Below are 24,162 nucleotides of genomic sequence, written 5' to 3' on the forward strand. Positions count from 1 at the left end.
CTTTAGGTAAGATATTTTTAGAGAATTAGATTCAGAAATAAAAGATTAAAATCCGGTAATAATTTACTAAGGGTTCGGGAATAAAAGGCTATTAAAGAATTAGCTTATTTAGAAGTAATATCTAAAAAAATTATTATTAATTATACTAAGAATAAAAGGGGTTTAGATTCAGGAAGCGCCTCTAGCCTTAATCTCTAAGTAAGTTCTAAACTTTTAGTAATAAATTTATTATATATATTATAATATATTAAATTCTAAAATATATACTTTTTATTATAATATATATAATTAATTTAGTACTTAATTTATAGCCTTTTAGGGCCTTAAACTAATATAAAGAAAGTTATTAATAATATAATATTAGTTTTATTAAAATATATATATTATATATATTATACTTTTTTGGCTCTTAATATATATATTCTTATTATAAAATTATAATTAATCTGCTATATAACTAATATATAATATATAGCTATAATCTTTTAAAAACCTAGTAATATATAATTATTTTAGTATCTAACTTATAGCTATTTGTCTATTATTTATTAAGTTATTACTAATATTATATATATTATACTTTTTCGACTCTTAATATATATACTCTTATTATAAAATTGTAATTAATCTACTATATAACTAATATATAATATATAGCTATAATCTTTTAAAAACCTAGTAATATATAATTATTTCGGTACCTAACTTATAGTTATTTGCCCGTTATTTAATATTGAGTTATTAACTATATGATTTTAGTAAAAGAGCTTCTTACTAATATGTGTTTTTTAAAACCGCCTTACTTATATATCCGCTTTTCAGGCATTTGATAGTATTATAAGAAGTATAATTAAAACTTTATATTACTTATAAGATATACCAAATACTAGATTTATAATAGATATTTATTTAAAGGCTACTAAATATTTAAGAATATTTAGAGAAGTAAAATTAATCTAATATTTAGTTAGTAATTTCTAAAAAAAGTTAGTAATTAGTAGTAATTAGCTAGTAATTTAAGCTCTAATTATTAGCTTCTTTTAAATAAGCTTTTAACTTATTAATAAAAGTAAAAGTAAAATAATACTTTTTATAGATACTAAAGAAATAATATATAATAAATATAAGTATATAAAATAGGTAAAAATGCCCTATAAAATAAATATTTTATATTTTTTTAAGAGTTTTTATAATATTCTTACTATATACCCGAATTATCTTATTAATATTTAGATTCCGGGCTAATTCCTCTAAGAACTTACTAATTAAAGGCTTATAATTTACTATATTATATATTTTCTTAAAGCTATTATATACTTATAAGTATATCTAGCCTTAGTAATACTTATAATAATATTAGGAGATTACTAGTATTATATTAGTAATATCTTGGAATATAGTAATTATATAAAAGATAGGCTTTATAGACTTTCTATATTTGCCTAAGTTAGCCTATTTAGTAAAGGCCTTAAGATAGTAGGTATAAAGAAAATATATAGTTAGGATATATCTATTAGTATTAAGTAGCTATTTAAGTAATATAAATTAGGTTAAAATAGTTTCTTTTATTAAATTAGTATAGATTCGGAACTAATCCAGTTTTGAAAAGTCAAGAACTAGAAATAATATAAAAATAAAAATATCTTATATCTCTAATAAAATATTAGTTTTAAAGTTAAGTTTAGTATTCTTATTTAAAAAGTAAATACAAGTATTATAATATAGCTTATTATTATAAAAAAGAAGTTACTAAATAATATTATATTAAATTACTTATAATATATAACCTTAAACCATATAATAAAGAAGTATTATCTTAGCTTAAATATTATTATTATATATAGAACTAATATTTTTTTATTAATATATCTTAGCTTTGAATTTAGTATACTTCTAATTAAAAGAGATATACTAGTAATTTATTAGTAAAATATTATAGAATATAGCTAGTAAAAGAATTTTATTAAACTAATATTAGAGAATAGAAAATGAAATACTATTATTATATCTAGGAAATATAGTTTTCTTTATAGAGTCCTATATAAAAGAAAAGAAAATATAAATATAAATATTCTTATAATTAATTATATAACTAAAATAATAGTAAGATACCTTATAAAAGGCTACTTTCTAGACCTTAGGCTAGTTAGAATTTATTATAGAATTAGAAATATTTTATTAAAAACAAGAATATAAGTTAACTTAAATTTCTTATTAGGTAAAAGAAAAGCAATTAGTATATTTATAAAAGCTATTAATATTATATTATCTTAAATCTTTATAGTAGTTTATCTAAGAGTAAAATATATATAAATATAAATAATAGTCTGGAATATTAGCTACTAGTTTAGTATTATTTTTATTATAATTTACTTATAATATATTAAAGTTAAGCTTATAAAAGATACTATTATTTAAATTATTATTATTATTATTTATAACCTAACTATTAGGTAAATAGTTATTATTATTATTTATAGTAAGACTAGTAAATATAGCTTACTAGTTAATATTTCTAATTACTATATATTCTTACTAGTTTATTATTTACTCTAGATATAATAGTTTACTATTTTATTTACTAAAACTATAATTTGAAAGGAAATTATAGTATTATAGAAATATAATATATTATTTAGTAAAATAAAAAAGATCTTATTTATTATTAGACTTAGTATATTATTTATTTATATATTCTTAGAAATTAAATAAATAATAAGCTAGCTCCGAAACGCAGTTAATTAGTAGCCTATTAGGTCTAGTAATCTTAGCTTATAATTGAGTTTCTAATTCTGCCTTATTTTTATTATTACTTTTACTCTTATTTTTAGTTTTAGTATTTTTATTATTAATAATTTAATTATTTTCGGTATTATTATTATTCTTATTAATACTATTATTATTATCTAGATAAGATATATTAGGGGTCTTTTTGGGAATAAAGTCGGGATTATTACTATTATTATTATTATTACCCTAAAGTAGTTAGTCTAGGAAATACCTGAAACTAGGCTAGTTACTATTTATAAAAAAGGAAATATTTGCCTATTATTTACTATATAGTTTCTGGCTATTAGGCTCCGTTTTACTATTATATTCTAGAGAACTATTATTAAAATTATTAATACTATAATTACTATTATTTGGGATTATATTATATAATAAGAGATTATAACTTAGTAAGGAATTTCTATTCTAATCTTATAAATTTAGAGATTCTAGATTAGTATCCTAGTAAATAATTAGTATTTAGAGAATAAATTATTAATTCCCTTAAGATTAACTAATAGATTCTAATTTCTTATTACTTATATATTATAAATACCTAATCCTATAGGCCTTACTAAATTCATAACTTATTTATATAATAGACTTTATAAAACATATATATATCTGCCTTTTATTTCTTGATTATAAGTATCTAGGAGATTCGTATTTATAATAAATTTGCGGGAATATAGTTATTAATTCAATAGTAATTAACTAGAAAGCTACTATATTTTTAGAAGAGTTATAAGATAGAATAGTATTTATAATACTTGGGCTTAAGTAAGAAGTTTTTTAGGTCTTACTAGGGATCTCTTAGGTCTCTCTATAATATTTATTATTAGGTAATTATTATTTAATATTTTATTCTCGGATTCTTATAAATAAGCAAATAGTAATTTCTTATTTAGTTAGTAATAACTCAGTATTTTATTCTTGAATTCTAGCAGATTTGCAAATAGTAAGCTTTTATATTATATAAAACCAGCCTATATTCTATAATAAAAGTTCTATAGAATCGGGTATAAATCTTTAATATCTAGTTAATAATTCTTATATATTTCGAGGTTAAATTAATAGTATTTAGAAGCTAAGTAATTCTATACTTAAAGTACTTATAGTATTTAAATATTCTTGGATATAATAAAAAGGTAATATATATAAAGAGTTAGGCTATTATATAATTAGAGTTAAAGAGATTAGTATATCTAAGAAAAGAGGTTATAAAGAAGAAGGAGGTTATTAAGGAAAAGGTTATTAAGGAAAAGATTACTAAATAGTATTTAAAGAAGCTAGGAAAAGATATATATTAGTTATTAAATCTATAGTAAATAGAAGAAACTTAAGGGAATATAAATAAGCGAATAATAACCTATTAAATTAGAATTTGGAACTTATTAATACTTTTTCTACTAATATACTTATCTAGTTATATTACTTTTATATCTTATTTCTTTCTTTTTTTCTTTGTTTTTCTTTAGATAAGATATTCTTAGAGAATTAGATTTAGAAATAAAAGATTAAAATCCGGTAATAATTTACTAAGGGTTCGGAAGTAAAAGGCTATTAAAGAATTAGCTTATTTAGGAGTAATATCTAAAAAAAATTATTATTAATTATACTAAGAGTAAAAGGAGTTTAGATTTAGGAAATACCTCTAGTCTTAATCTCTAAGCGAGTTCTAAACTCTCGGTAATAAATTTATTATATATATTATAATATATATAATTAATTTAGTACTTAATTCATAGCCTTTTAGGGCCTTAAACTAATATAAAGAAAGTTATTAATAATATAATATTAGTTTTATTAAAATATATATATTATATATATTATACTTTTTTGGCTTTTAATATATATACTCTTATTATAAAATCGCAATTAATCTATTATATAACTAATATATAATATATAGCTATAACCTTTTAAAAACCTAGTAATATATAATTATTTTAGTATCTAACTTATAGCTATTTACTTATTATTTAATATTAAGTTATTAATTATATGATTTTAGTAAGGGAACTTCTTATTAATATATATTTTTTAAAACCGCTTTACTTATATACCTGCTTTTTAGGTATTTAATTCTCTTATATTTTTCTTAAGATTAAAATTCGCCTATTTCTTAATAGAAAACTTCTTTTTTATAATTAATATTATAAATTATTACTAGTTTAATATATATAAATATAGTATTTTAATATAAGTATATACTTTTATTAGATAGACTAAAAGTATTCTATTAGCTTATATTATTTTATCTAGCTTAGCCTAGAGATATAAAGAAATAAAAGTATCTAAAGTCTATTATTAGAAGAATAGTTATCTTAAAAATAGAATATATATAATATATAAAAATAATAGATTCCTAATTACTTTTAATAAGAATTAAATATTATTCTTATATATATTAGACTATTACTAATTTTTATAATACTAGATATAGATTATAACTAGCTTTTTCTATATTAATAAATAATATTATTAAGTATTATTATATTATATTATTAATAGTAATTTAAATACTTATAATAATAGGCTATTAGGAATATAAAATAATACTAATATTTATTCTAGGAATTCCTAAATATATGTTTTATAAATAGTTATAGCCTTTAGATATAAAACTATATTTTTATTCTTATTATTAGTTAAGAATATAGCCCGAAGCTTAGTATTATTCTAGATTTACTAAATAATAATAAGCTTAATACTTTCTAGAAATTTAGTATTATTAGAATAAGAGAGCTATAAGCTACTAAAATCTTCTAGATCTAGGTTATTTTTTAGCCTTTATAATTCTATTAGAATAAGGTTCTTAGCTTGAAATAGGAGCTTATTATAAAATAGAATATAGGCTTATTAATATTCGGAAATTACTAAATTAAAAATCTATAATATCTATAATTTTATTTTATAATATTTTACTATTTGCCTATCTAAGAACTATTAAGCTTAGTATTTTATAATAGTAGCTTTTCTAATTTTAAATAAATATAGTCTCTATTATAGAATATACCTAAATAGGATCTTAGCTAGCTATTAGAAGAACTTTTTATAGATCTTAATAAGAAAAACAGGAATTTAATCTTTATTTTTTTATTTAATATAATATAAAAACTTAAGATAAGGAACTTAAATAATATATTACTAATAGTATAATAAATTAGAGTTAAGTAAAGTCGCCGAATAATATACTTAAGAGCTAGCTTAGCCTTTTCTATATTTTTAATAGCTAAGGCTTTTATAATCTTATTTATAGCTTGGATTTATAAAGTAGTTAGCTAGATAATATTCCCGGATAATATTTACTCTAGCTTAGCCCAGATAAAATAGCCGCCTTTATAATATATTATATAATAATAATATACTAATAACTATTTTATAGTAATAAAATAAGTAACTAGAATTAATATATTCTTAAAATACCGGAACTTATTTACTTTACCTAAAGCCCTAATATAGAATTTGTTTAGGATATTAGCCTATTACTATATTATTTTCCGGTCTAGTAAGATATTACTATATAACTAGTATATATTTCTTAAAATAGCCTTGGTTATAACTAAAATTCGAATAAGATTAGAATTCTTAGTATTCTTATTATTTATATTAAGCTCTTTCTTTAGTAATAGCTTATATAAGCTTTAGATCTTCTTATTTTTTAGTATAGTTAGATAATATAGAAAACCTATTATATTATATAGCTATAATACTTTTTCTAATCTTAAGTTTCTAATATCCTAAACTATAATTACTTGTTTCTTAAGATTATATTTTATATTCTTATAATTCTTCTCTAATTACTTAAATAGTTTCTTTTCTGGCTTAGTTAATAATATAGAGCCTCTAGCTATTTCTTTGCCTTTTTCCTTATTTATTATTATAAAATAATTAATCTGGCTCTTTATAATAAAGTATATCTATAGCTTATACTCTTTCTATAACTAATTACTCTTATAAGACCTTGCTTTAGTCTTATAGTAAGTAGCCTAGTACTTCTTTATTTTAGGGAAATAGCAGATACTATAGCTATACTATAGCTATAGATAATAGATACTATTATAGCTAACTAGGTATTTAATTATCTAGTACTTATTTTTAGGCCAGGGCTTATACTTTCTAAGCTTAGCTATACTTCTTAGGTTATAGCTACTAAGGAGCTATATAATTACCTTGAGCTCGTCTTTTAAAAGTTAGTATAGCTATACTTATAGATACCGCTCTTAACTATATATCCCTGAAATAATATAGGACTTATAAATATAGTAAATAGTAATTCTATAAATCGGATTATACGAGAATATAATAAGTATATATTTTAAGATAAGGAAATACTTATTTAAAGAAGAATAAGGAGTAATAGGAAAGATACTTTTTTACTAAAATTCCTTTTACTAGAAAGTATATTAGTTAGTAGTATATATACTAATTAGTATATTAGTATTTTTACCTTTTACTAAAAAAGGGGCCTTATATAAGAGATAGGCCTAATATAAAAAAATAGACCTGTATATTATTTAGGTCTCTAAATTATACAAGTAGCCATATTTATAGTCTGTATAAGAATTAGTATATGGGTTATATACTAGTAAAAATTTATTTGAAATATTTATTAGAGTTTTATAAGAATATTATTTTCTTTATATTACTTATTATAAAATATATAAAACAAAAACTTATATAAAGTATACTAGAATATAAATAATATATAATATATAAAAGCTTAATTAATTAAATATTTTTAAAGAATTATTTTCTAAAACTATAAACAAACCAGCTTTTTTATATAATTTCTATAAGTTATATATAAAAGGCTATAGCTTTTATTATATAACCTAAATCTTAAAACTACTAAAATAATATAATTTTTAAAAAATATAGCCTGTTATATTATAATATTTTATTTAATTTATATTATATTATAAATATATAATTCTAGCTTTATTTAGCTAGTTTAATAAATCGAGAATATTTAATTAGATATATAACCCGTTATCTAATTCTTTATTATAATATATTATTTAAATTTTAGAAATCGACTTTTTAATATATTTTTATTATAATTTTACTAAAATTTATTTCTATTTTAATACTATATAACTTTATAATATTTTAACTAAATTTTAAAGAAATAGAATTTAAAGCCTTTATTATTTTTCTATTAATTTCCTTTACTAATTTTTTTAATAAAAGCCTAATATAAAAAAACAAACTTATATATTATTCGGATTTCTAAATTATACTAGTAGTTATATTTATAGCTTATATGAGAATTAGTATATAAGTTATATACTAATAAAAATTTTTTTTTAATATTTATTAAGAATTATATAGATTATTTTTTTAATAGAATTCTTATTAATTCTAGTAAATACTTTAATTAGAATAATTTTATATATTTAAATAAAGCTTATATTACTAGATTTATTTCTCTTATAATATTATATATTATTTTAAATATAAATAAAATAAATTCCTTAAAATTTAAGTTATTAAAAATTAAGATTATTACTATTAGGGGTTTTTTTTAAAAGACTTAATAAAGAAGTAATATATAATATACTAAGCTATTATATTAATATTTTAGTATTATAATAATAATAATATTACCTGATAAATATAGTATTTATAGGATATAATCTTGGTCTTTATTAGAGTTCTATAAAGAATTTGATTTAAATAAGCCTATTAAAATATTAAATAGAAGATTAGAGAGGAAATTTAACTTTCTCTAGATTATAAATTCATAGTTAAAATCTCTATAAGGCCTACTTATCTCAATTTTGAGAAGTCTATATCTATTTATTAAAGATTTCTGATTCAAATAACCTGTACTTGCTTTAACGGACTTAGTAATAATATAGTATACCTAAGCAGAAGTATTTATTCTGGTGCCTTGGCCAGGTTTCCACCCTCCAAAAAGCCCCTCAATAACTTTACTAGCAGGTTCTTGGTCCATACCACTTTCTTCTTCTGAATCCTCGAGCTCAAGATGCATGCTTGTATCCTCCTGCTTTTCCGACTGGCTATCAACAGCGTCCAACTTTCTCTGTTCCAGATTATCTTTGTTCTCTCCTTCCGCTCCTGCATCATCACGACCAGCCCCTTCCACACGGGAGCTTTCACCAGGCACAGCATTAGATGCCTCTCCAAGTTTTGTAGAGCGCAGAGGTCGATCCTCCCTCTTACTGCTCATCCTTCCTCCTACAACACCTCCATACGCAGCTGGATCCACAGTTCTGTATCCGCTCTCGTGTCTTTCTTCTCTCACCCTCTTACTTTTCAATCGTCTTGGTGGACTATGCTCCTCAATAACAACCACCTCATCGCTGCCCCAGGTCTCCCTCGGCGGCGGGGGCGGCGGGGGCGGCGGGGGTCTTGTCTCTCCCCTTTTATCGGCAATCACCATCTCCACAGCCCGCTCCCTCGCAATCCTAATCTGACTCCTCTCTCTCCTCTCCACAGGCCCGGCTCTCCACCTCCGAGTTCGTCCATTCCCATGGGTGCTTTTCCTCCCCTCTCTCACTCGCCTTCCCAAGGGCGGCGAAAGCTCTGCGGAACTATCTGAATCATCATAAAAATCGAGATCCTGTGGCTCCGTAGGAAGCGGTTGGCTGCCATCCAAAGGTGTGTTTAGCACAATGATCAATAAAGCTCTCTCGACCTCTTGAGAATCGTCTCCCGTCTCCTTATGATCCAATATGCCTAAACTGAGTACCTTCAAGGCAATCCGAAGCCACTTCATCGAACTCGAACCTCCAGAGTGGTCGAGCACTTGCAGGGAAGAAAGAGTACGAGAATATCCAGGTCGGCGCTTCCGAAGGGCAAGCTTCACAGCTGTATGTTCTTCGGGCATCAATGAGGTGAATACTTTCCAAAAGTCACGCTTCTTTTGTTTCGAATTCTTCTCGCTTGCCGTAGCCTGTGATAGCGGAATGCCACTCGTTGTACCGGAATCAGGGTCATGTATGTAAGTGTCAAAGAATGGGACAGCTTTTTTTGAGTCAGAGGCGAGAGATGAAGTGTTGTGTAAAATAGTCAAACATGGTTCTTGTTCTTCTGGCTGGTTTGTAGGCGTTGAAGTGCTGTCGTCTGTATCTGAGGACTTCGATTCGTTATTCTGTGGAAGCGTTGTAGTAGCCTGTTCAACCTCTTTAGAGACGAAAGCGGATATCATGTTATCTTTCGTGGCTGAAGGCTGCAGTTCTGGCTCGATACCTTTAGCTTTTGAATCGGATTTGTTATCGAGTGAACCTTGAATGCGATAAAATCAGTCACCATATTTTCTATCTTGTGAAGGATTTGGGTACAAGGATTGTTCTAGAGGAATAGTTACTTACCAGCATTTATGGGCTCCTTAGGTAAGGGATTTTTCGAAGGCTGCTTTCCTCGAAGAAGTTCTTCATAGATCTGATCCCACTTGCGATTGGCTTGTTTCAGTTGCACTTGGAGTTCGTGAATGTCGTTCTCGTCTATCACTTGTTCGGTATAGACCGTATTATTATCGGACCTGATGATTACGGATGTCAATCAGTATTGTGCTCTCGTTCGTAAGGTTGTGATCCATTCTGATTGATTCAACGAGCCATCATTTTCAAGAAGGAAGTCTGATGTACTCACAGTTCCGAATACTTCATTTCAAACGTGGTGACCGAAAATATAAGGTTCAGAGAAACCTTGAAGCTCAGCAGGCGAGACGTATAGACGGTAATTTCTTTATCCACTAAAGCCCATCGGATGCTTTGCATTTTAGACACAACAGCCTCTCGATCAAGTTGCGGGACCTGAATGCTCTGCTTCTTTGTTGCCCTGCTGACCTTCAGCTTTCCTCCCGTCTCAATAAAGGAAATAATATCCTGGAAGACAACAAAACATTCATTAGCTGCATCCTGTGTTGCTGACAGCACTGCATCGTCGAAGAGCCTCCGTCCTTTATCTGAATGTTTGGCTTCTTCATCCTTGAGAAGCAGCTTTTGTATTCTCGTGAGAGTGACATTCGTTAGGTTGATGTCCGTTTTGAGAGTGATGATGCACTGATGCGCTCCCGTGGCTTTTGAGATAAAGTCATCCAGAGTTTGGTAAACCTGTAGCCCAAAGCCCGCAATACCCAAAACAGCAGACGCTGCTCCTAAAGCTTCCATGGGGTTTGCATAATTGTTGGAGGCAAGCTGTTTAACTAATGTTGGCGTGATCACGAATGCTTTATGTCACGATTGAATGACGGCTGGAGCTGCAGGTGACAGCGCATCACTGATCAGCCTCAATATTACCAATTGGTACTAATATTTCCGAAGCCGATTCCAATTGGGGGAGCTCTGCTAGGATGTGACGGATAGGGAAAATATTGGCGGGTCGTATACTAGTACGGCCGATGTGTGGCTGCAGCTGAAGTTCAGCTCCGAGTCCCCACTTCTGGAAAGTCGCATCTATCAAGAATTTGTTGCAATCCTTGAAACTCCATTCTCAATCATCTATGAAGTAAACGAGATGGCACAAGTAAGAAGATATCGCTTGAACATCACATTTTCTGCGCCGGTCAAATGGATAGGCACGAGACTATGGGGTCAGTATGAGATTTTCATCGGAAGCTGAAATGTGAGACTGATCACTAAAATCTAGATTTACAAACGCCTCGTAACCGCTGCTACATCATGATTACGCTCCTTCTAGCAGCCATTATACAGCTGTGTAAGTGAATATCTTTGCGATTCAGCTGTTCGAGACACTCGTAGCGATATCTTACTGAAACAAAACAGCGGTAATCCTAGCGGGTTGTTCATCTCCCTCACTCAAAGATATATACCTTCTATCATTAATATACACCAAGACTTCTTCTCCTAATCCCGTGGTTGCTAATGCCAGCGAAACTACTTTGGTGGAAGTCCGCGCTAGCTACTTCAATCTCTGTATTAGAGAAGTATCGGATGAATGGCTATGTAGTAGTAGTGTTTCCGCTCTGGCCCGACAGCTGAGCAGTATTGATGACCCTGAGGATCTCTTCGGGCTTGGTGCGAAATTTATGAAGAGAGATATCTCCTGTGGGCCGATGTAAGCAAACTTGCTCTTCTGATATCTCGGTACTCATCGGAATACAGGATGGCTGTTATATTTCTCAACGCCATTGTGGCAGCCTTTCTTGGTCTTCTAGCTTGCCTTAGCAATTCAAAGACCGCCGATGATGAAGATGATAACTCCTCCATCTTAGCGCTTGGGCGAAACTCCCTTCTTTTAATCTTCGCCCTCGCAGCAGCGTCTTCCCTACTCCTCACTCTAGCTGCTATGGTGTGGCAGCAAGTAGCAACAGGATCAGTAGTGAGTGTGCTCCAGAATGCTCCCTATAAAAATGTGCTGTTCAGGACCGGGAAAGTTGTTATGATATTAGGATGGTGTGCTGTTGCTTGGATCGTAATCGTGGTATTAGGAATAATAGTGAGGAGTTTTGCTGTTCTGCCATTATCTAGACTCGTGGACAAAAGCTCAGAGTCTGGCTCAGAGTCTGGCTCAGGAAGCCTGATCGATGATTGATTGAGGCGCTTACCATTTATGAAAGCCAAGATGACAGGGAAGAGGGCGATTGGCCTAGCTTTGTTAGCATTATATGTTCCTTAGCTCGGCACGCAACTTGGGTAAATTTTTAAATGGGTCCTCCTGATTCTATATTTAAATGAATTCTTACATAGGGTACCGATTTACAGCTTTGTTCCCTTCCTCTGCCTTGCTCTACTTCCTTCCCACTTGCACTCGGGAAACGGCTTTCCCATCAGCTCAGCTTGAATCTGGAGCGCAATAAACCTTGAGTTCCAACGCGCTTGGGGCACATGATATTTGGGTCCAGCCATATCCTAGGCCCGTGTCCTGAGTGTGGTAGGTCTGCCTTATCCCGTTTCTTGTAGCTCGTCTGACGCATATTTGAAGGCTAGATAATCAAACGTAGGATGCAAGAGCAAGCTGCCGGGGTTTCTCGCGGATCAAATGTTTGGACGGTTAAGTGGAAGGATTGATAACGTTAATACTGCTCTTGCTACCTCTCCTTACTATGTTGGCTTGTCGCATTTGCCATGAGATATAACATGAAGATCCACAAGTCTCTCTCTTAAAACCCTCTCTACATCCGCTGCTGTCTCGTATTTCTCGTCCCAGTATGTGTGAATAACGTCGCCCAATAGTAACTGGTCCGTCTTGGGGAACTGTTCGTTATTATATCTTTCCAGAACCTCTTCTTCCGTCAAGTCTGGGAACGGGGCCTTCCACGCCATAATCTCGTAAATGCCGCAACCCAAAGCAAATATCTCCCTTTTCGTATCATCCATATCTTCCCACTCTCTCCCGCGAAGGGGTAGTTGATATCGCGTCTCTTCTCCAATAAGCGGTAACCCTAAGCACCACTTGGGTGTAAGTTTATTCTGTCTATGCACCTTAAAGATCTATATGGAGAAGTTTTAGATAGTGAGGAAACACTTACTGATTGTCTTTTACCGAACAGTGATGCCAACTGCAAAGGCACCGGCTTTAGCTTCAACGCCAGCTCTGGAAGCAAGCAATTCCCTAACTGGATCGATAACAAGTCCAGCAGCCGGAAGTGTGTTGTTGACAACTGAGGGATCTCTGGATCAAATTCGGCATTTGGAAATTACGTGGCATTACTGCACGTGGCTTAGCCGGTAGCCGGTGCTTCTCGTCAGACAGCCTTTAGATCAATGCAAGCTCTTTACCACTACTGCAAGTCTCATCTTATGGTGACAATTACTAGATTTTGTTTGCAATTTATGCTTGCAATTCCCTACATTGCTTCAGGAAATCCCCCGCCTGCTGGGCCGCAACAGCAGCTTCTTTTTCAAACCCGACGATCTTCCCGACCAAAACTTTATGAAAACGGTTAGCAATAATTCTGTAATCAAGGAACTTGCAAGAAAGAGGAAAGTAAAGTTCACATACTAATATCATGAACTGCCTGCGCCGCAATCTGCAACTCAGTCCTGTTTCCTTTGACAGCAGTAAATTCCTCGTAAACTTTTGCATCGTCATGACACAGGGCTTCACATTCCCCCGTGTGGAAGAACAAGGGAGTTGGTGTTGCAAATGCGGTACCGATGAAGCAGATGTTGGGATCGTTGAGCTTGATGCCTGTTGATGGAGATGGGGAGAGAGCGCGAGCACCCCAAGTGCCAAATTCACCAACGAGGTAGTCGGTTGGCGCGTTGGGCGACTTGTCCAGATGCCCTGCATCGAGAGATCCCGCCTAGAGGCCTGATTAGCAAGATTGGTTATTTGTAAATTTTGAAGGAAAGAAGACGGAGGGACAGACTGGATCAACCCAAGGCGACCATAGAAATGCGCAACCCGGGGAAGGTACCGCTGCATTTGGATTGTCTGCAATGTATCGCAGCAACGCAAGACAAAGATTGCCTCCTGCACTGTCTCCTGAGATAGTGATCTTCCTGGCGGGAACTTGCATCTCATCGGTCAAGTGTAAAAGCGAAGTAATGGCATCCTGTAACTGGGCTGGAAATCGACCGCCTGGATTTGAAGCAAGGCGGTACTATAGGCAGAAAACATACGCCGCTGAGGTCTGCTGCAGAAGAGTCTTTGCCGCGAAACCACAGTCGTCTTGACGTCCATCTCCAATTACATAAGCCCCTGGGAAATGCAGTTAGCTAATTGCTTGATGACTTGTCTGACATATAGCCATCTAGCTCTTCTGCAGCGAAGAAACTCACCACCATGAAAGTGGAGAATAACATCTGTTACCGTGCCTGGCGATAGCCGTTTGGGATACCAAGTCCCGCCAATGGTTACAGGGTTGATCTCTTTGTCCTTGGAAGCAATGCCAATGTAATGACTGTTTTTCGCAGGCTGCATCTTTACAAAGCGATCCCCTTCTTTACCAGGCTTCAGGCTTCCTGGGGTCTTCATCTCGACGTCTGACATATTCTTGAGAACTGCTTACAGGATGCGAACCCCGAGAGCTTGTCCTGTAGCAGAGTAAGCACTTCCCGTCGAAGGATACTTGATAAACCTAAAGTCGCGATCCCTTGCAGATAGACAAATATATACGGAGACTCCATTTCGAGCTTTGACGGGTGAAAGACGGCAGGAAATAGACCAGCCAAAGTGGGAGGCGTAAGGCATTGAACAAAATAGCTGTAAGTGTCCAAAACCCTTTGCCTGGGTGGATCTTGATCCAGGAGGCGGCAGCCATCGTGTTACAATCTTACTTTTTCGGAAATGGAAGGCGAAAAGTGGCCAGCGCGATTGTTTCCGACCCTCTCCTACAATACGAGGACAGGAACAGAGATCAGTACAAACAAAAACTATGTATCAATAGAAAATAGAGACATGAAAGTGAGGTTGACCGGCGACGTATGAAAAGGTTGATGCTTGCGATCGTCCCGAGCTACCATGCTTCGTACTTAACTTGTGGCTGGGGCTCCCCAGGTGGGGAGACCACAACCAGTCAAAGTTCTTGCGAGGTTTGAAATGCTGGTGCAAATGTACAAATAGAGTTAGTGGACCGAATTGGAAGATTGGACGAAACTCAGCACGGTGCACTCGCAAACGCTACCCCCCACCATTGCACTAAAATAGAGATCGGTTGAATACTGCCTCGGTAGCTAGGAGCAGGAACAAAAACGCTGCGAGACGCCCTTGGGACCCAGGCAGACAAATGAAGCAGATGCCGGGCCAGCAGGCTTCAATGCCTTTGGCTAAATCGAGTCGAAAAGACGTTTAGGGAAGATATCTTCATCCGAGAGCAGATCCAGGCAATCCCGCCAGCCGAGGAATAACTTGCCAACGCTTCAGGGCATAAATGAAAATGGGTTTCAAGAAAACAGATCAGAGATTCAGAGAAACGATATTAAGGGGCCTTCGAGACTTAGCTATGAGAGAGTGCAGACAACATTTTCAGAATGCGACTACAAGAGACGCCCCGGAAATTACGAAAGGCCAAAAAGAAAAATTGAAATTTCATAACTAAAACACCTCATATACCGATCATTCCTCCTCTGACCCTCATTCCCACTCAAAACGCCGTCTCCGTCACCTTAAGCTTTAACAACGACTCTGCATTCTTGAATGCAATCCGCTCAAGGTCATCCTTCCCTACCAACCCACTCCTCTCTAACTCTTCCATCCAGCTCAACCCCTTCTCGTTCGTTGCAAACGGATAGTCCACACTGTAGAGTATTCGCTCGATATTTGTATTCCTCAAAATGCAAGCCATCGGATCAATTGACCACACTCCACTCGTCGTGATCCAAATATTCTCATCCCAGATTTGCTTGAACTGCCGCTCAAACTTTCCCCATCTCACGGATAAATCGCACACTCGCTGGAGCATGAACGGAAGCATTTCTCCAAAATGTCCCACGACGATTTTGACCCTCGGAAATTTATCAAAGACACCTGCTGCAAATAGGCGCAGGACATGCAGCGCCGTCTCCGAATGCCAGCCAAACCCGGACGCGCCGAGACTGGCAGCCGCGCCATCACTGAAGTTCCCCGAATATTGAGGTGCCATATCTTCCGAGGGCCAGGTTGGATGCAAATAGATGGGAACATCGAGATCCTGTGCGGCCTGAAAAACAGGATGATATTCCTTGCCATCGTAATATCTCCCATCGACATGGTTGTCAATCAAGGCTCCGACGAACCCTAACTCGCGAACGCATCGAATCAACTCATTCGCGGCAGCACCAGGCTCCTTCATGGGAAGGACAGCAAAGCCCGCGAATCGAGACTTGTTCTGGGTGACAGCCGTGGCCAATTGATCGTTCGCGGCTCGACATTGCGACGTGGACAACGTTCCGGGTACGTGTGAGATGACTTGGATTGAGATCCGCCCAGCGTCCATGTCTTGGAGCCGCAGGTCGCCGAGCCGGAGCCTGCTGGCCAGGCCGGGAAGATGCTTCAGCTGCTCTGAGAACTTGGCCTCGAAGCTGCTGTCTGTGGAGAAGAGGAAATGCTCCTCGAGGGAGATCAGTGGTGGAACCATGGCGCCAGATGGTGCTCTTCTCTGCCGTGTGTTAGGGCTTGGTCCTGCAGCGTGTCGCCGTGTTGGATGAGATCCGAGGGAGTGGCTGGCTACTCAGTCTGGCTACTCAGTGCTGCCCACTGTAATATCGCTTGCGGCCGTGGTGTTCCCCGCCAATTCGCCGCTCTTGAAACTGAGGCTTGGGAAGCTTCGGGCGTTTTTGTTGGCATTGCATAATTCTAAGCGCTAAACACGTGGCAAGCTCACCGCAAGTTTCACAGAGATCAAAGCAATACCAGATTTGTATTTTCCGCAGGCACGGTTCACGCTGTTCCCACTTATAGTCTGACGCCCGCCATGTCGTCTTCGTCGTCCGTTAGTTTGGGCCCGGTGGGAATGTCAGGATGGGATCTTCACAGAGCTCCCCCCTGGTTAACGGCATCAAGGCAGCCCTGGGCTGGGACGAGAAATTATTCGCCTTCCCCAGCAAATTCGCCTACCAGCTCGAAGATGTCCGGCCATACAACCTCACCATTCCAGTGAAGCCAGCTGCAGTCACTTATCCAAAAACTGCGGCTCAAGTTGCAGCAATTGTGAAGGTTGCTGTAGACGCTGGTTTGAAGGTGCAGCCGCGGTCTGGGGGCCATAGCTACGCGAACTACTGTAAGCACCTTCCCCAGATCTCCAAGATATATACTAATCATCCAGGCATTGGCGGGGTTGATGGGGCTGTGGTTATCGACCTGAGGCACTTCCAGCATTTTCAAATGGATCGGACCACTTGGAGAGCCAAAGTTGGAGGTGGGACCCTCCTCGGAGATCTCACGAAGCGGATGCATGACGCCGGAAACCGAGCAATGGCTCATGGGACATGCCCCCAAGTAGGAATTGGAGGACACGCCACCATTGGTGGTCTAGGACCAAGCTCTCGACTTTGGGGTACCGCTCTGGATCATGTCGAGGAGGTCGAGGTCGTTCTCGCCGACTCAAGAATCGTCCGAGCATCAGAGACGGAAAACCCTGATATCTTCTGGGCGGTCAAAGGTGCCGGTGCAAGCTTTGGCATCGTCACCGAGTTTGTCGTCCGAACTGAGCCTGAACCGGGAGAGTGTGTCAATTACTCATATTCATTCACCGTCGGCTCATATACGACCCTAGCCGCGACTTTCAAAACTTGGCAGAAATTCGTCTCGGACCCAGATCTGACGCGGAAGTTTGCAAGTGAGGTCATAATTTCGGAACTTGGAATGATCATTTCGGGGACGTTCTTTGGGAGCCAGGCCGAATTCAACAAGCTGGAAATGAACAAGAAATTTCCAGGATACAAAGACCACCACACCCTTGTATTCAAAGACTGGCTTGGACTTGCTGCACACTGGGGAGAAACAGTAGCACTTCGGCTTGCCGGTGGGCTTGCTGCACCTCTGGTTTCCAAATCATTGACCTTCAACGGCGCCGACCTGATACCAGACAAGGCCGTCGACAGACTGTTCGCTTACCTCGATCGAGTAGACAAAGGAACCTTGGTCTGGTTCATCATCTTCGACCTGGCCGGTGGAGCCGTGAATGACGTTGCGCAAGATGCAACATCTTATGCTCATCGGGATGCCTTGTTTTACTTGCAGTCGTATGCCGTTGGCATTGGTAAAGTCAAGTCCAAGACTAAGAACTTTCTTACCGGCGTCAACACCACAATCCGCAACGGGATGCCCGGTGGACAGGACTTCGGTGCGTACCCGGGATATGTGGATCCAACACTAGTAAATGGACCTCTGTCATACTGGAGGACGAACCTCCCAAGACTGCAGCAAATCAAAAGTCTGGTCGACCCCAGAGATGTCTTTCACAACCCGCAAAGTGTGCCGCTGGCTGGAACGCCAGCTCCCACGTCTGCGCCTAAGATGGCGATAGCCCGGGTGAGAGTGAGAAAAGTGCTTGCGAAGTTGTGTTTTTAACGAAGAATTTGCTGTACTTCATAGATTGGGTCTTGCCACACGGAACGATATAACGATTTAACGATGGTTTGAGAGATGAGGAAATAATATGATTGATGACAAGTTGAACGGATATGGACTAGATTGGTGGCAATGTAGACCACGCTTAATGACTTCAGGACGAAATGAAAACTTATCATGTCTACCGCTCTTCTTGAAAACTCGTGGACTCATATCTACAATGCATTCAGGGAGCCCATCGTTAAACTTCCGAGCTCTCTGCATTTCGCTTTTCATTTCTCTGGACAGAATGTGAGAAAGTCAGGAAATTAGGAAGTGTTCGGCGGCCGACGTTGTGATTGTTTATGACTTGGCTTGCTGTATGGGATATACTCAGTTTTATTCCCACACGCTGGTGATGTACTAATGATCTCAAGATTATTGCGTAGTTGGGCATGTTCCTGCCAACAATTATATCTTCTCAAGCGGAGGCTACTCTGCCAGCGCAAATCTTAATCTTCAATACTTCCCGTTCGGGTGTCGAACGGGCGTGAACAGAACAGGCTACCCAATTAAGCCCTTTGGTCCCGACAAATAGGGACCACCTCCGGATCGCTCGAGGGGGACCGGTTCTGGACATGAGATGATCTCTATCCACACGAGCCGGCCGACAGTCTAGAAATTGGGTAGTTGACCTAAGCTCGAATTTTCCTACAGCCACATTTGATACCTTTGATGTTACCACGAATTTCACCCATCGAACGGAGTGGTTGCCATCAAATGTGAACTTCCGCCACGTGAACGTATTTAAGCTTGTCTCAGAGGAATTCACCCAGAAATATAACATAGTTCATATCAGGTTCTTCTCTCCAGTTGTGAGCAAAACCGGCCCAGGTCCGGTACTTAAGACAGTGTTGCAAATGCTCAAAGAGTAATCCGGAAGAAACACACAGAACTACCCATTAACTATATCGCCAGAGCTAAGCGGTATTCTTTAGTGGGACGAGCGTGACCTTAGCTTTAACGTTGCTAAAGATGGAGTAGTTAGGATAGAGGCAATGCACACACTTAAGCATACAATGCATGCAATGTTTAAATTCCAAGAAGGTAGGGATGATATCGGGCATGAGATACTTTTCACTTGAACCGCTATAACAATGGCTAACGTTTGACAGCTAGGTTGGACAAGGACTTGAAGGCCTATGGGCTCGTGGACGTTAAAATGGAGCTGTACCTAATTCTCAAAGTAATGCATGGTTATCAAATGGGTTTAGGGTTTCAGTCAATAGAAGAGGCAACCCTTTGCTTGGGATGGACAGAATGTTGGGCAAGGGTGCTGGTGACGGTGTGAGGGCAAAGCGGCAGCAGCATACGAAGTGCATAGACTACGTGAAAGCTCCGTGAAAGATGATATGATTGTTTGTGTTGGAAGAAAGGTGGTGTAAGAGTTGGAGGAATGGAGGCTTCGTCTCCATGGCGGAAATACAGGTGGGTAGTATAGTAATCATTCATTTTCAATTCAGTACAATACAGAAAATTCGTAAACTACGATTCAAGCCATGCGACTGCGGTATGTGTCTTTCTCATCTGTGCAAGGAGTGCGGGGAGGGGAGGGGAGGGGAGGCGCTCGCTTCAAAAGTTCAGCCATTATTTGGCAGGATTGTGTCGCTTTTGTAGCGGGAATGGAGCACGGAAATGGGTATGAATATTTTTATACCGAGGAATGCGGTTTATGCAATCTTCGGAGCTTCTCTGCCAGACCTCAAGGCCAAAGGTGTTCTCCTAACCCCCTCCTTGGTTCGGCGGCAGCGAGTGACAAATACCATACACTGAGTTTGGCAATCTATGGTTCGTTAGCTTCAAGCCCGATAGAAATAATTTGGATGAGTGACTGACCTGATGAACTTCTTGTAATAAAAATATATATCCCCAAGGTTCGTTTGGGATCCAGCTCTCCTCCACCATCAATGCAACGTGCTCCTGGAGAGCATGCGAGATAGATGGACCTGCGTAAACGACGACCCGCCCAATGCCTTTCTTGGCGCACTTAATCTAGCCACTGTAGTAATAGGAGTTGGAGAGAGTGGTATCAAAGGCGTACGTCATTTCAGGTGCCGGAGTAGAAAAGGAGCAAAGCCGGTACCATTATGAAGACCAATGCGAACGGGGTGAGGATCCATACGTTGTCACGGCCCAGTATGCATGTGTCTTGGTCGATCCGTCTCCGAGTATTTATTCGCACCTTCGCATTGTCCCAAGCGCACAGGAGAATGAATGGATTGAGGGGTGTCGTAGTCTACCAAGGTCGAAGTCGTGCTTGGCATGTGTGGTCGAGAAAGCTGTAGAGGCAGGATTTCAATTGAATTGGCTGGGCATAAGTGAGGAAGAAGACGCACTCAATCCAAGATCCATCACTCCTAAAAGTATCGTGTTGTGGAGCTTCAAATGAGGGCTTGCGTTCTTTTCTCCCTTCTTCCTTTCAATGCTGCCGTTGTTTCTGCGAACATCTTGGCGGTGACCTCTCATCCACGACCTCTACTCGACTCGGTGGCGGATGCATGCTAGGTCTAAGTATACTGGTATTGTTGTGAAATTCCCCTTTCGTGGTGGTGCTATCGGACATCGCAATGTGTTCGCGAAGCCTGTACAGAATGCACACAACTCTTGTGCCACAGGCAATTCCCTCTACATCGCGATCGAGTGATCATCGAGTGCTTCGAAGCAGCACGCTTTGTGATTCGGTTCGGTTTCGAGATTGAGATGGATGATTTCGAACTTTTGCGGCTTTGTGTGCGACTGTGGATGGGGAAGTTCCCACGATCCTTTGTTTGGCGTGCGAAGGCGAAGGGTGGCGGTGACAACGACTCTGGAGTGTCGTATCGTTTGTCGATGGAGAACATGTACGGAGTGGCAGCGGGAGATGGTGTGCCAGAGGGGGTAGGTGTACAGGGAGTCATCCTCATGCCTGCCTTCCAGTTTGCCTCTTCGTACAGTTCGTCTTGGGATTTCCATCGCGGAGGAGAGAGCCTGTCCAGCCGACTGAACAACCGGTCGGCGTGGAACTGCATTGCAAGTGAGGCAAAATGAGGATTATCTTCGGCGATGAAAGAAGTAGTTCGTATGCGATTTCGATTATGATGTGTTGGAGGGTCCATCTCGCACGCTCGCAGCTGGTACCGTGAAGGTGAAGGGTGAAAGTGGTGAAGGAAGTGTGGCGATGGGCTCCGGTGAAAGAGAACAAGATCGTGGCAATGTATTTCGGATGGTTGGCTGGGCACGGCCCTCGGGAGAGTACGGTGGGCGACTGATGCATCAACGCAGTTCTGATATCCCCACACCTGCTTACATCCAGAGTGCCACGGATCTTGGTGTTCAGGCTGTGCAAACCCCCATGCAGGAGTTCTTCAGTGGAAGGCAGTCGTATCACGGGGGCAGCCAGAAGGACACCCTCTGCTTTGAGACATGGCGTCAAAATCGGCCACCGTAGCCATCAACACTGCCTCGTCTCTGCCTTGCCTTGCTCTGACAACATCTTCGACTTCTGTCTCATGGCAGTATATACAATATATACAGTATATATCAAAACAACTCCATTATGTCTATTTCGCAAAATGCTCAGTCCTTCAAGTCCATCGCGACTGAGCCCAATACACCCGAACCTCCCCCAGCACCCGAAGAGTCAGAAGAGGAGTCATCTGGTGATTTTGCTAGGCTGATCCCCTCCTCAATTTCATCCCGACTCGCCTTTCACAACCTTGTATCGTCCTTTCAAGATGAGGACAATTCGGAAACATACTCTTGGCACCAGAGATATATCCATGCTCGAAAGAGTCTTGAAACCCTGGAAGATGACGAGGAAGAGTCCACCGGTGGGGAAGGTGTCCAGATGGGGCCTCCGACTCACATTCAAAGCGGTTACTGGAGGCTGAATATGGAGCTACGTCCAGCGCGACCTCAGTTCGGTTGGTTCATTGGCAGGGGTAGGTGGCAAGCAAATTCCCGTGATCCTCACGGCGCTGTTGACATCCTCCTGACCCCAAATGCTACCGAACCGTCAGTTCGTGGTAGACATGCCCGCTTCATCCATAATCTCGACTCTAATAGACTGTTGATCCAGGCCGAGGGTACTATGAGATTTAACGGGGAAGTTCTCTACAAGGGCGAACGCCGAGAGTTGCCGAAAGAGTCATCCATCTTGACCTTTGGCATCTTTGAGTACAAGTTCTCCTGGGTGACGATTGCCCAAGATTTGTACCGACGACAGCTAGATGATCTCGCCGAGGAAGTGAATCACGATAATCGACCACCTCTGTTCATGACGCCTACTCCGCAGTCGTCGGAGTACTTGCTAGACAAGTACAGAATCAAGGGAACATTTGCCACTGGGTCTTCTTGCATAGTGTGTGCTGCTACAGACATGTCCGGAAATCCATACGCCGTGAAGAAGATCATTGCAAAAAATAGGAGGTCCAGACTAAATGTCGACGAAGAGGTCGGAAACCTACGAAAGCTGACTGAAAATTGTAATTCGCCAGTGAGTCTCGATTCCCTCTTTTAGTTCTCACGCTCATCGACGGAAAGGAAAGCATAAGCCGCCTGGTCGAGCTACTTACTATTGAGCCCAGTGGCCCTGCTGGAGTATACGAGTGTTATATCGTCACGAAGCCGCTCATCGCCACAACACTTTCAGGCATACTCAAGTCCGAGTTGGACAATCGTTCAAGGCTCACCCTGGTAGCCCAGATGTTACAGGGTCTCGACTTTATACATGCAAGTGGGTGTATGCACCGAGATATCAAGCTTGACAATGTTCTAGGATCAGTTCAGCCCTTGCAAGCTGTCATAATCGATTTCGGTCAGGCCACATGGGACAGAGCCTCATCCGACCATATGAAAGGAACAATTCGATACCTGGCTCCCGAGATTATGGCTTTAAAGCATATGACCGCCCCTGCTGATGCAACTTACAGCCAAAGTGCCGACGTTTGGAGTATGGGGTTGACAATTTTCGAATTTATATGCCGATTCAAGTTGAATCAGAACTTTATCACCTCTTCAGCACATCGAAATATCATGCGCCAAGACCACTGGAACAAGCAGCACGCATCGGACCAAGAAGTGCAGAATCTTTTTGACCTTCTTAAGCAGATGCTGGCTTGGGAACCTGCCGAGCGGATTTCAGCTAAAGAAGCACTCGACTGGACAAACAGACATGGCATCTTTGTACCTACTCCAACTTCGTCGGCTGGAACGAAAAACAAACTCGTATCTCCCATAATAGCACCAGAAGTTGACTTTGGCAAACGAAGAAGGAAAAGTGTTCGATGATGACTTTACTCTTGAGGCCATCTCCTGATCAACTGAGCTTTCTCTCCTCCAAGGAAATAGAAGCTGACAATACCAATTTACACATCCAAGCCACTGCTCGGATGAGATTTGTGTATTTTCTCCTTCCCAAGTTCCCAGGGCGGAACTGGGGTCTCA

The 24,162-nt window shown here is 37.9% G+C and overlaps 9 protein-coding genes across 9 annotated transcripts; 3 read left to right on the plus strand and 6 right to left on the minus strand.

Annotated features, from left to right (window-relative positions):
• Positions 1-8,503: 8,503 nt before the first annotated feature.
• Positions 8,504-10,027, minus strand: K444DRAFT_20191 (uncharacterized protein). The gene has a single exon (XM_024871003.1). It carries the CDS (start codon positions 9,947-9,949, stop codon positions 8,642-8,644), a length of 1,308 nt encoding a protein of 435 aa, XP_024734973.1. The 5' UTR covers positions 9,950-10,027; the 3' UTR covers positions 8,504-8,641.
• A 127-nt stretch (positions 10,028-10,154) lies between these two features.
• On the minus strand, positions 10,155-10,983 carry K444DRAFT_20194 (uncharacterized protein). The gene is made up of 2 exons (XM_024871004.1): positions 10,393-10,983; positions 10,155-10,340 (listed from the first exon to the last, which is right to left on the minus strand). The coding sequence occupies exons 1-2, from the start codon at positions 10,911-10,913 to the stop codon at positions 10,274-10,276; spliced, it is 588 nt and encodes a 195-aa protein (XP_024734974.1). The 5' UTR covers positions 10,914-10,983; the 3' UTR covers positions 10,155-10,273.
• A 229-nt stretch (positions 10,984-11,212) lies between these two features.
• On the plus strand, positions 11,213-12,446 carry K444DRAFT_664787 (uncharacterized protein). Its single transcript, XM_024887004.1, has 4 exons — positions 11,213-11,335; positions 11,392-11,460; positions 11,529-11,820; positions 11,868-12,446. Exons 1-4 carry the CDS (start codon positions 11,260-11,262, stop codon positions 12,295-12,297), a joined length of 867 nt encoding a protein of 288 aa, XP_024734975.1. The 5' UTR covers positions 11,213-11,259; the 3' UTR covers positions 12,298-12,446.
• Positions 12,447-12,771: 325 nt separating this feature from the next.
• Positions 12,772-13,252, minus strand: K444DRAFT_592297 (uncharacterized protein). Its single transcript, XM_024878234.1, has 2 exons — positions 13,235-13,252; positions 12,772-13,147 (listed from the first exon to the last, which is right to left on the minus strand). The coding sequence occupies exon 2, from the start codon at positions 13,080-13,082 to the stop codon at positions 12,807-12,809; it is 276 nt and encodes a 91-aa protein (XP_024734976.1). The 5' UTR covers positions 13,083-13,147; positions 13,235-13,252; the 3' UTR covers positions 12,772-12,806.
• A 284-nt stretch (positions 13,253-13,536) lies between these two features.
• K444DRAFT_690684 (alpha/beta-hydrolase) lies at positions 13,537-14,971 on the minus strand (the record flags this gene model as incomplete). The annotated part of the gene is made up of 5 exons (XM_024887777.1): positions 13,537-13,634; positions 13,708-14,011; positions 14,078-14,289; positions 14,490-14,711; positions 14,827-14,971. 5 exons carry the CDS (start codon positions 14,969-14,971, stop codon positions 13,537-13,539), a joined length of 981 nt encoding a protein of 326 aa, XP_024734977.1.
• Positions 14,972-15,632: 661 nt separating this feature from the next.
• Positions 15,633-16,929, minus strand: K444DRAFT_614578 (amidohydrolase 2). The gene has a single exon (XM_024880556.1). The coding sequence runs from the start codon at positions 16,763-16,765 to the stop codon at positions 15,794-15,796; it is 972 nt and encodes a 323-aa protein (XP_024734978.1). The 5' UTR covers positions 16,766-16,929; the 3' UTR covers positions 15,633-15,793.
• A 206-nt stretch (positions 16,930-17,135) lies between these two features.
• On the plus strand, positions 17,136-18,875 carry K444DRAFT_564348 (Glucooligosaccharide oxidase). Its single transcript, XM_024877058.1, has 2 exons — positions 17,136-17,407; positions 17,453-18,875. Exons 1-2 carry the CDS (start codon positions 17,149-17,151, stop codon positions 18,697-18,699), a joined length of 1,506 nt encoding a protein of 501 aa, XP_024734979.1. The 5' UTR covers positions 17,136-17,148; the 3' UTR covers positions 18,700-18,875.
• A 2,246-nt stretch (positions 18,876-21,121) lies between these two features.
• On the minus strand, positions 21,122-21,924 carry K444DRAFT_20235 (uncharacterized protein). The gene has a single exon (XM_024871008.1). It carries the CDS (start codon positions 21,831-21,833, stop codon positions 21,291-21,293), a length of 543 nt encoding a protein of 180 aa, XP_024734980.1. The 5' UTR covers positions 21,834-21,924; the 3' UTR covers positions 21,122-21,290.
• An 883-nt stretch (positions 21,925-22,807) lies between these two features.
• On the plus strand, positions 22,808-24,006 carry K444DRAFT_532747 (kinase-like protein; the record flags this gene model as incomplete). Its single annotated transcript, XM_024875100.1, has 2 exons — positions 22,808-23,212; positions 23,260-24,006. The coding sequence occupies 2 exons, from the start codon at positions 22,808-22,810 to the stop codon at positions 24,004-24,006; spliced, it is 1,152 nt and encodes a 383-aa protein (XP_024734981.1).
• Positions 24,007-24,162: the final 156 nt, after the last annotated feature.

Source organism: Hyaloscypha bicolor (genome assembly GCF_002865645.1).
Source record: "Hyaloscypha bicolor E unplaced genomic scaffold K444scaffold_100, whole genome shotgun sequence".
NCBI classification, from domain to species: Eukaryota; Fungi; Ascomycota; class Leotiomycetes; order Helotiales; family Hyaloscyphaceae; genus Hyaloscypha; species Hyaloscypha bicolor.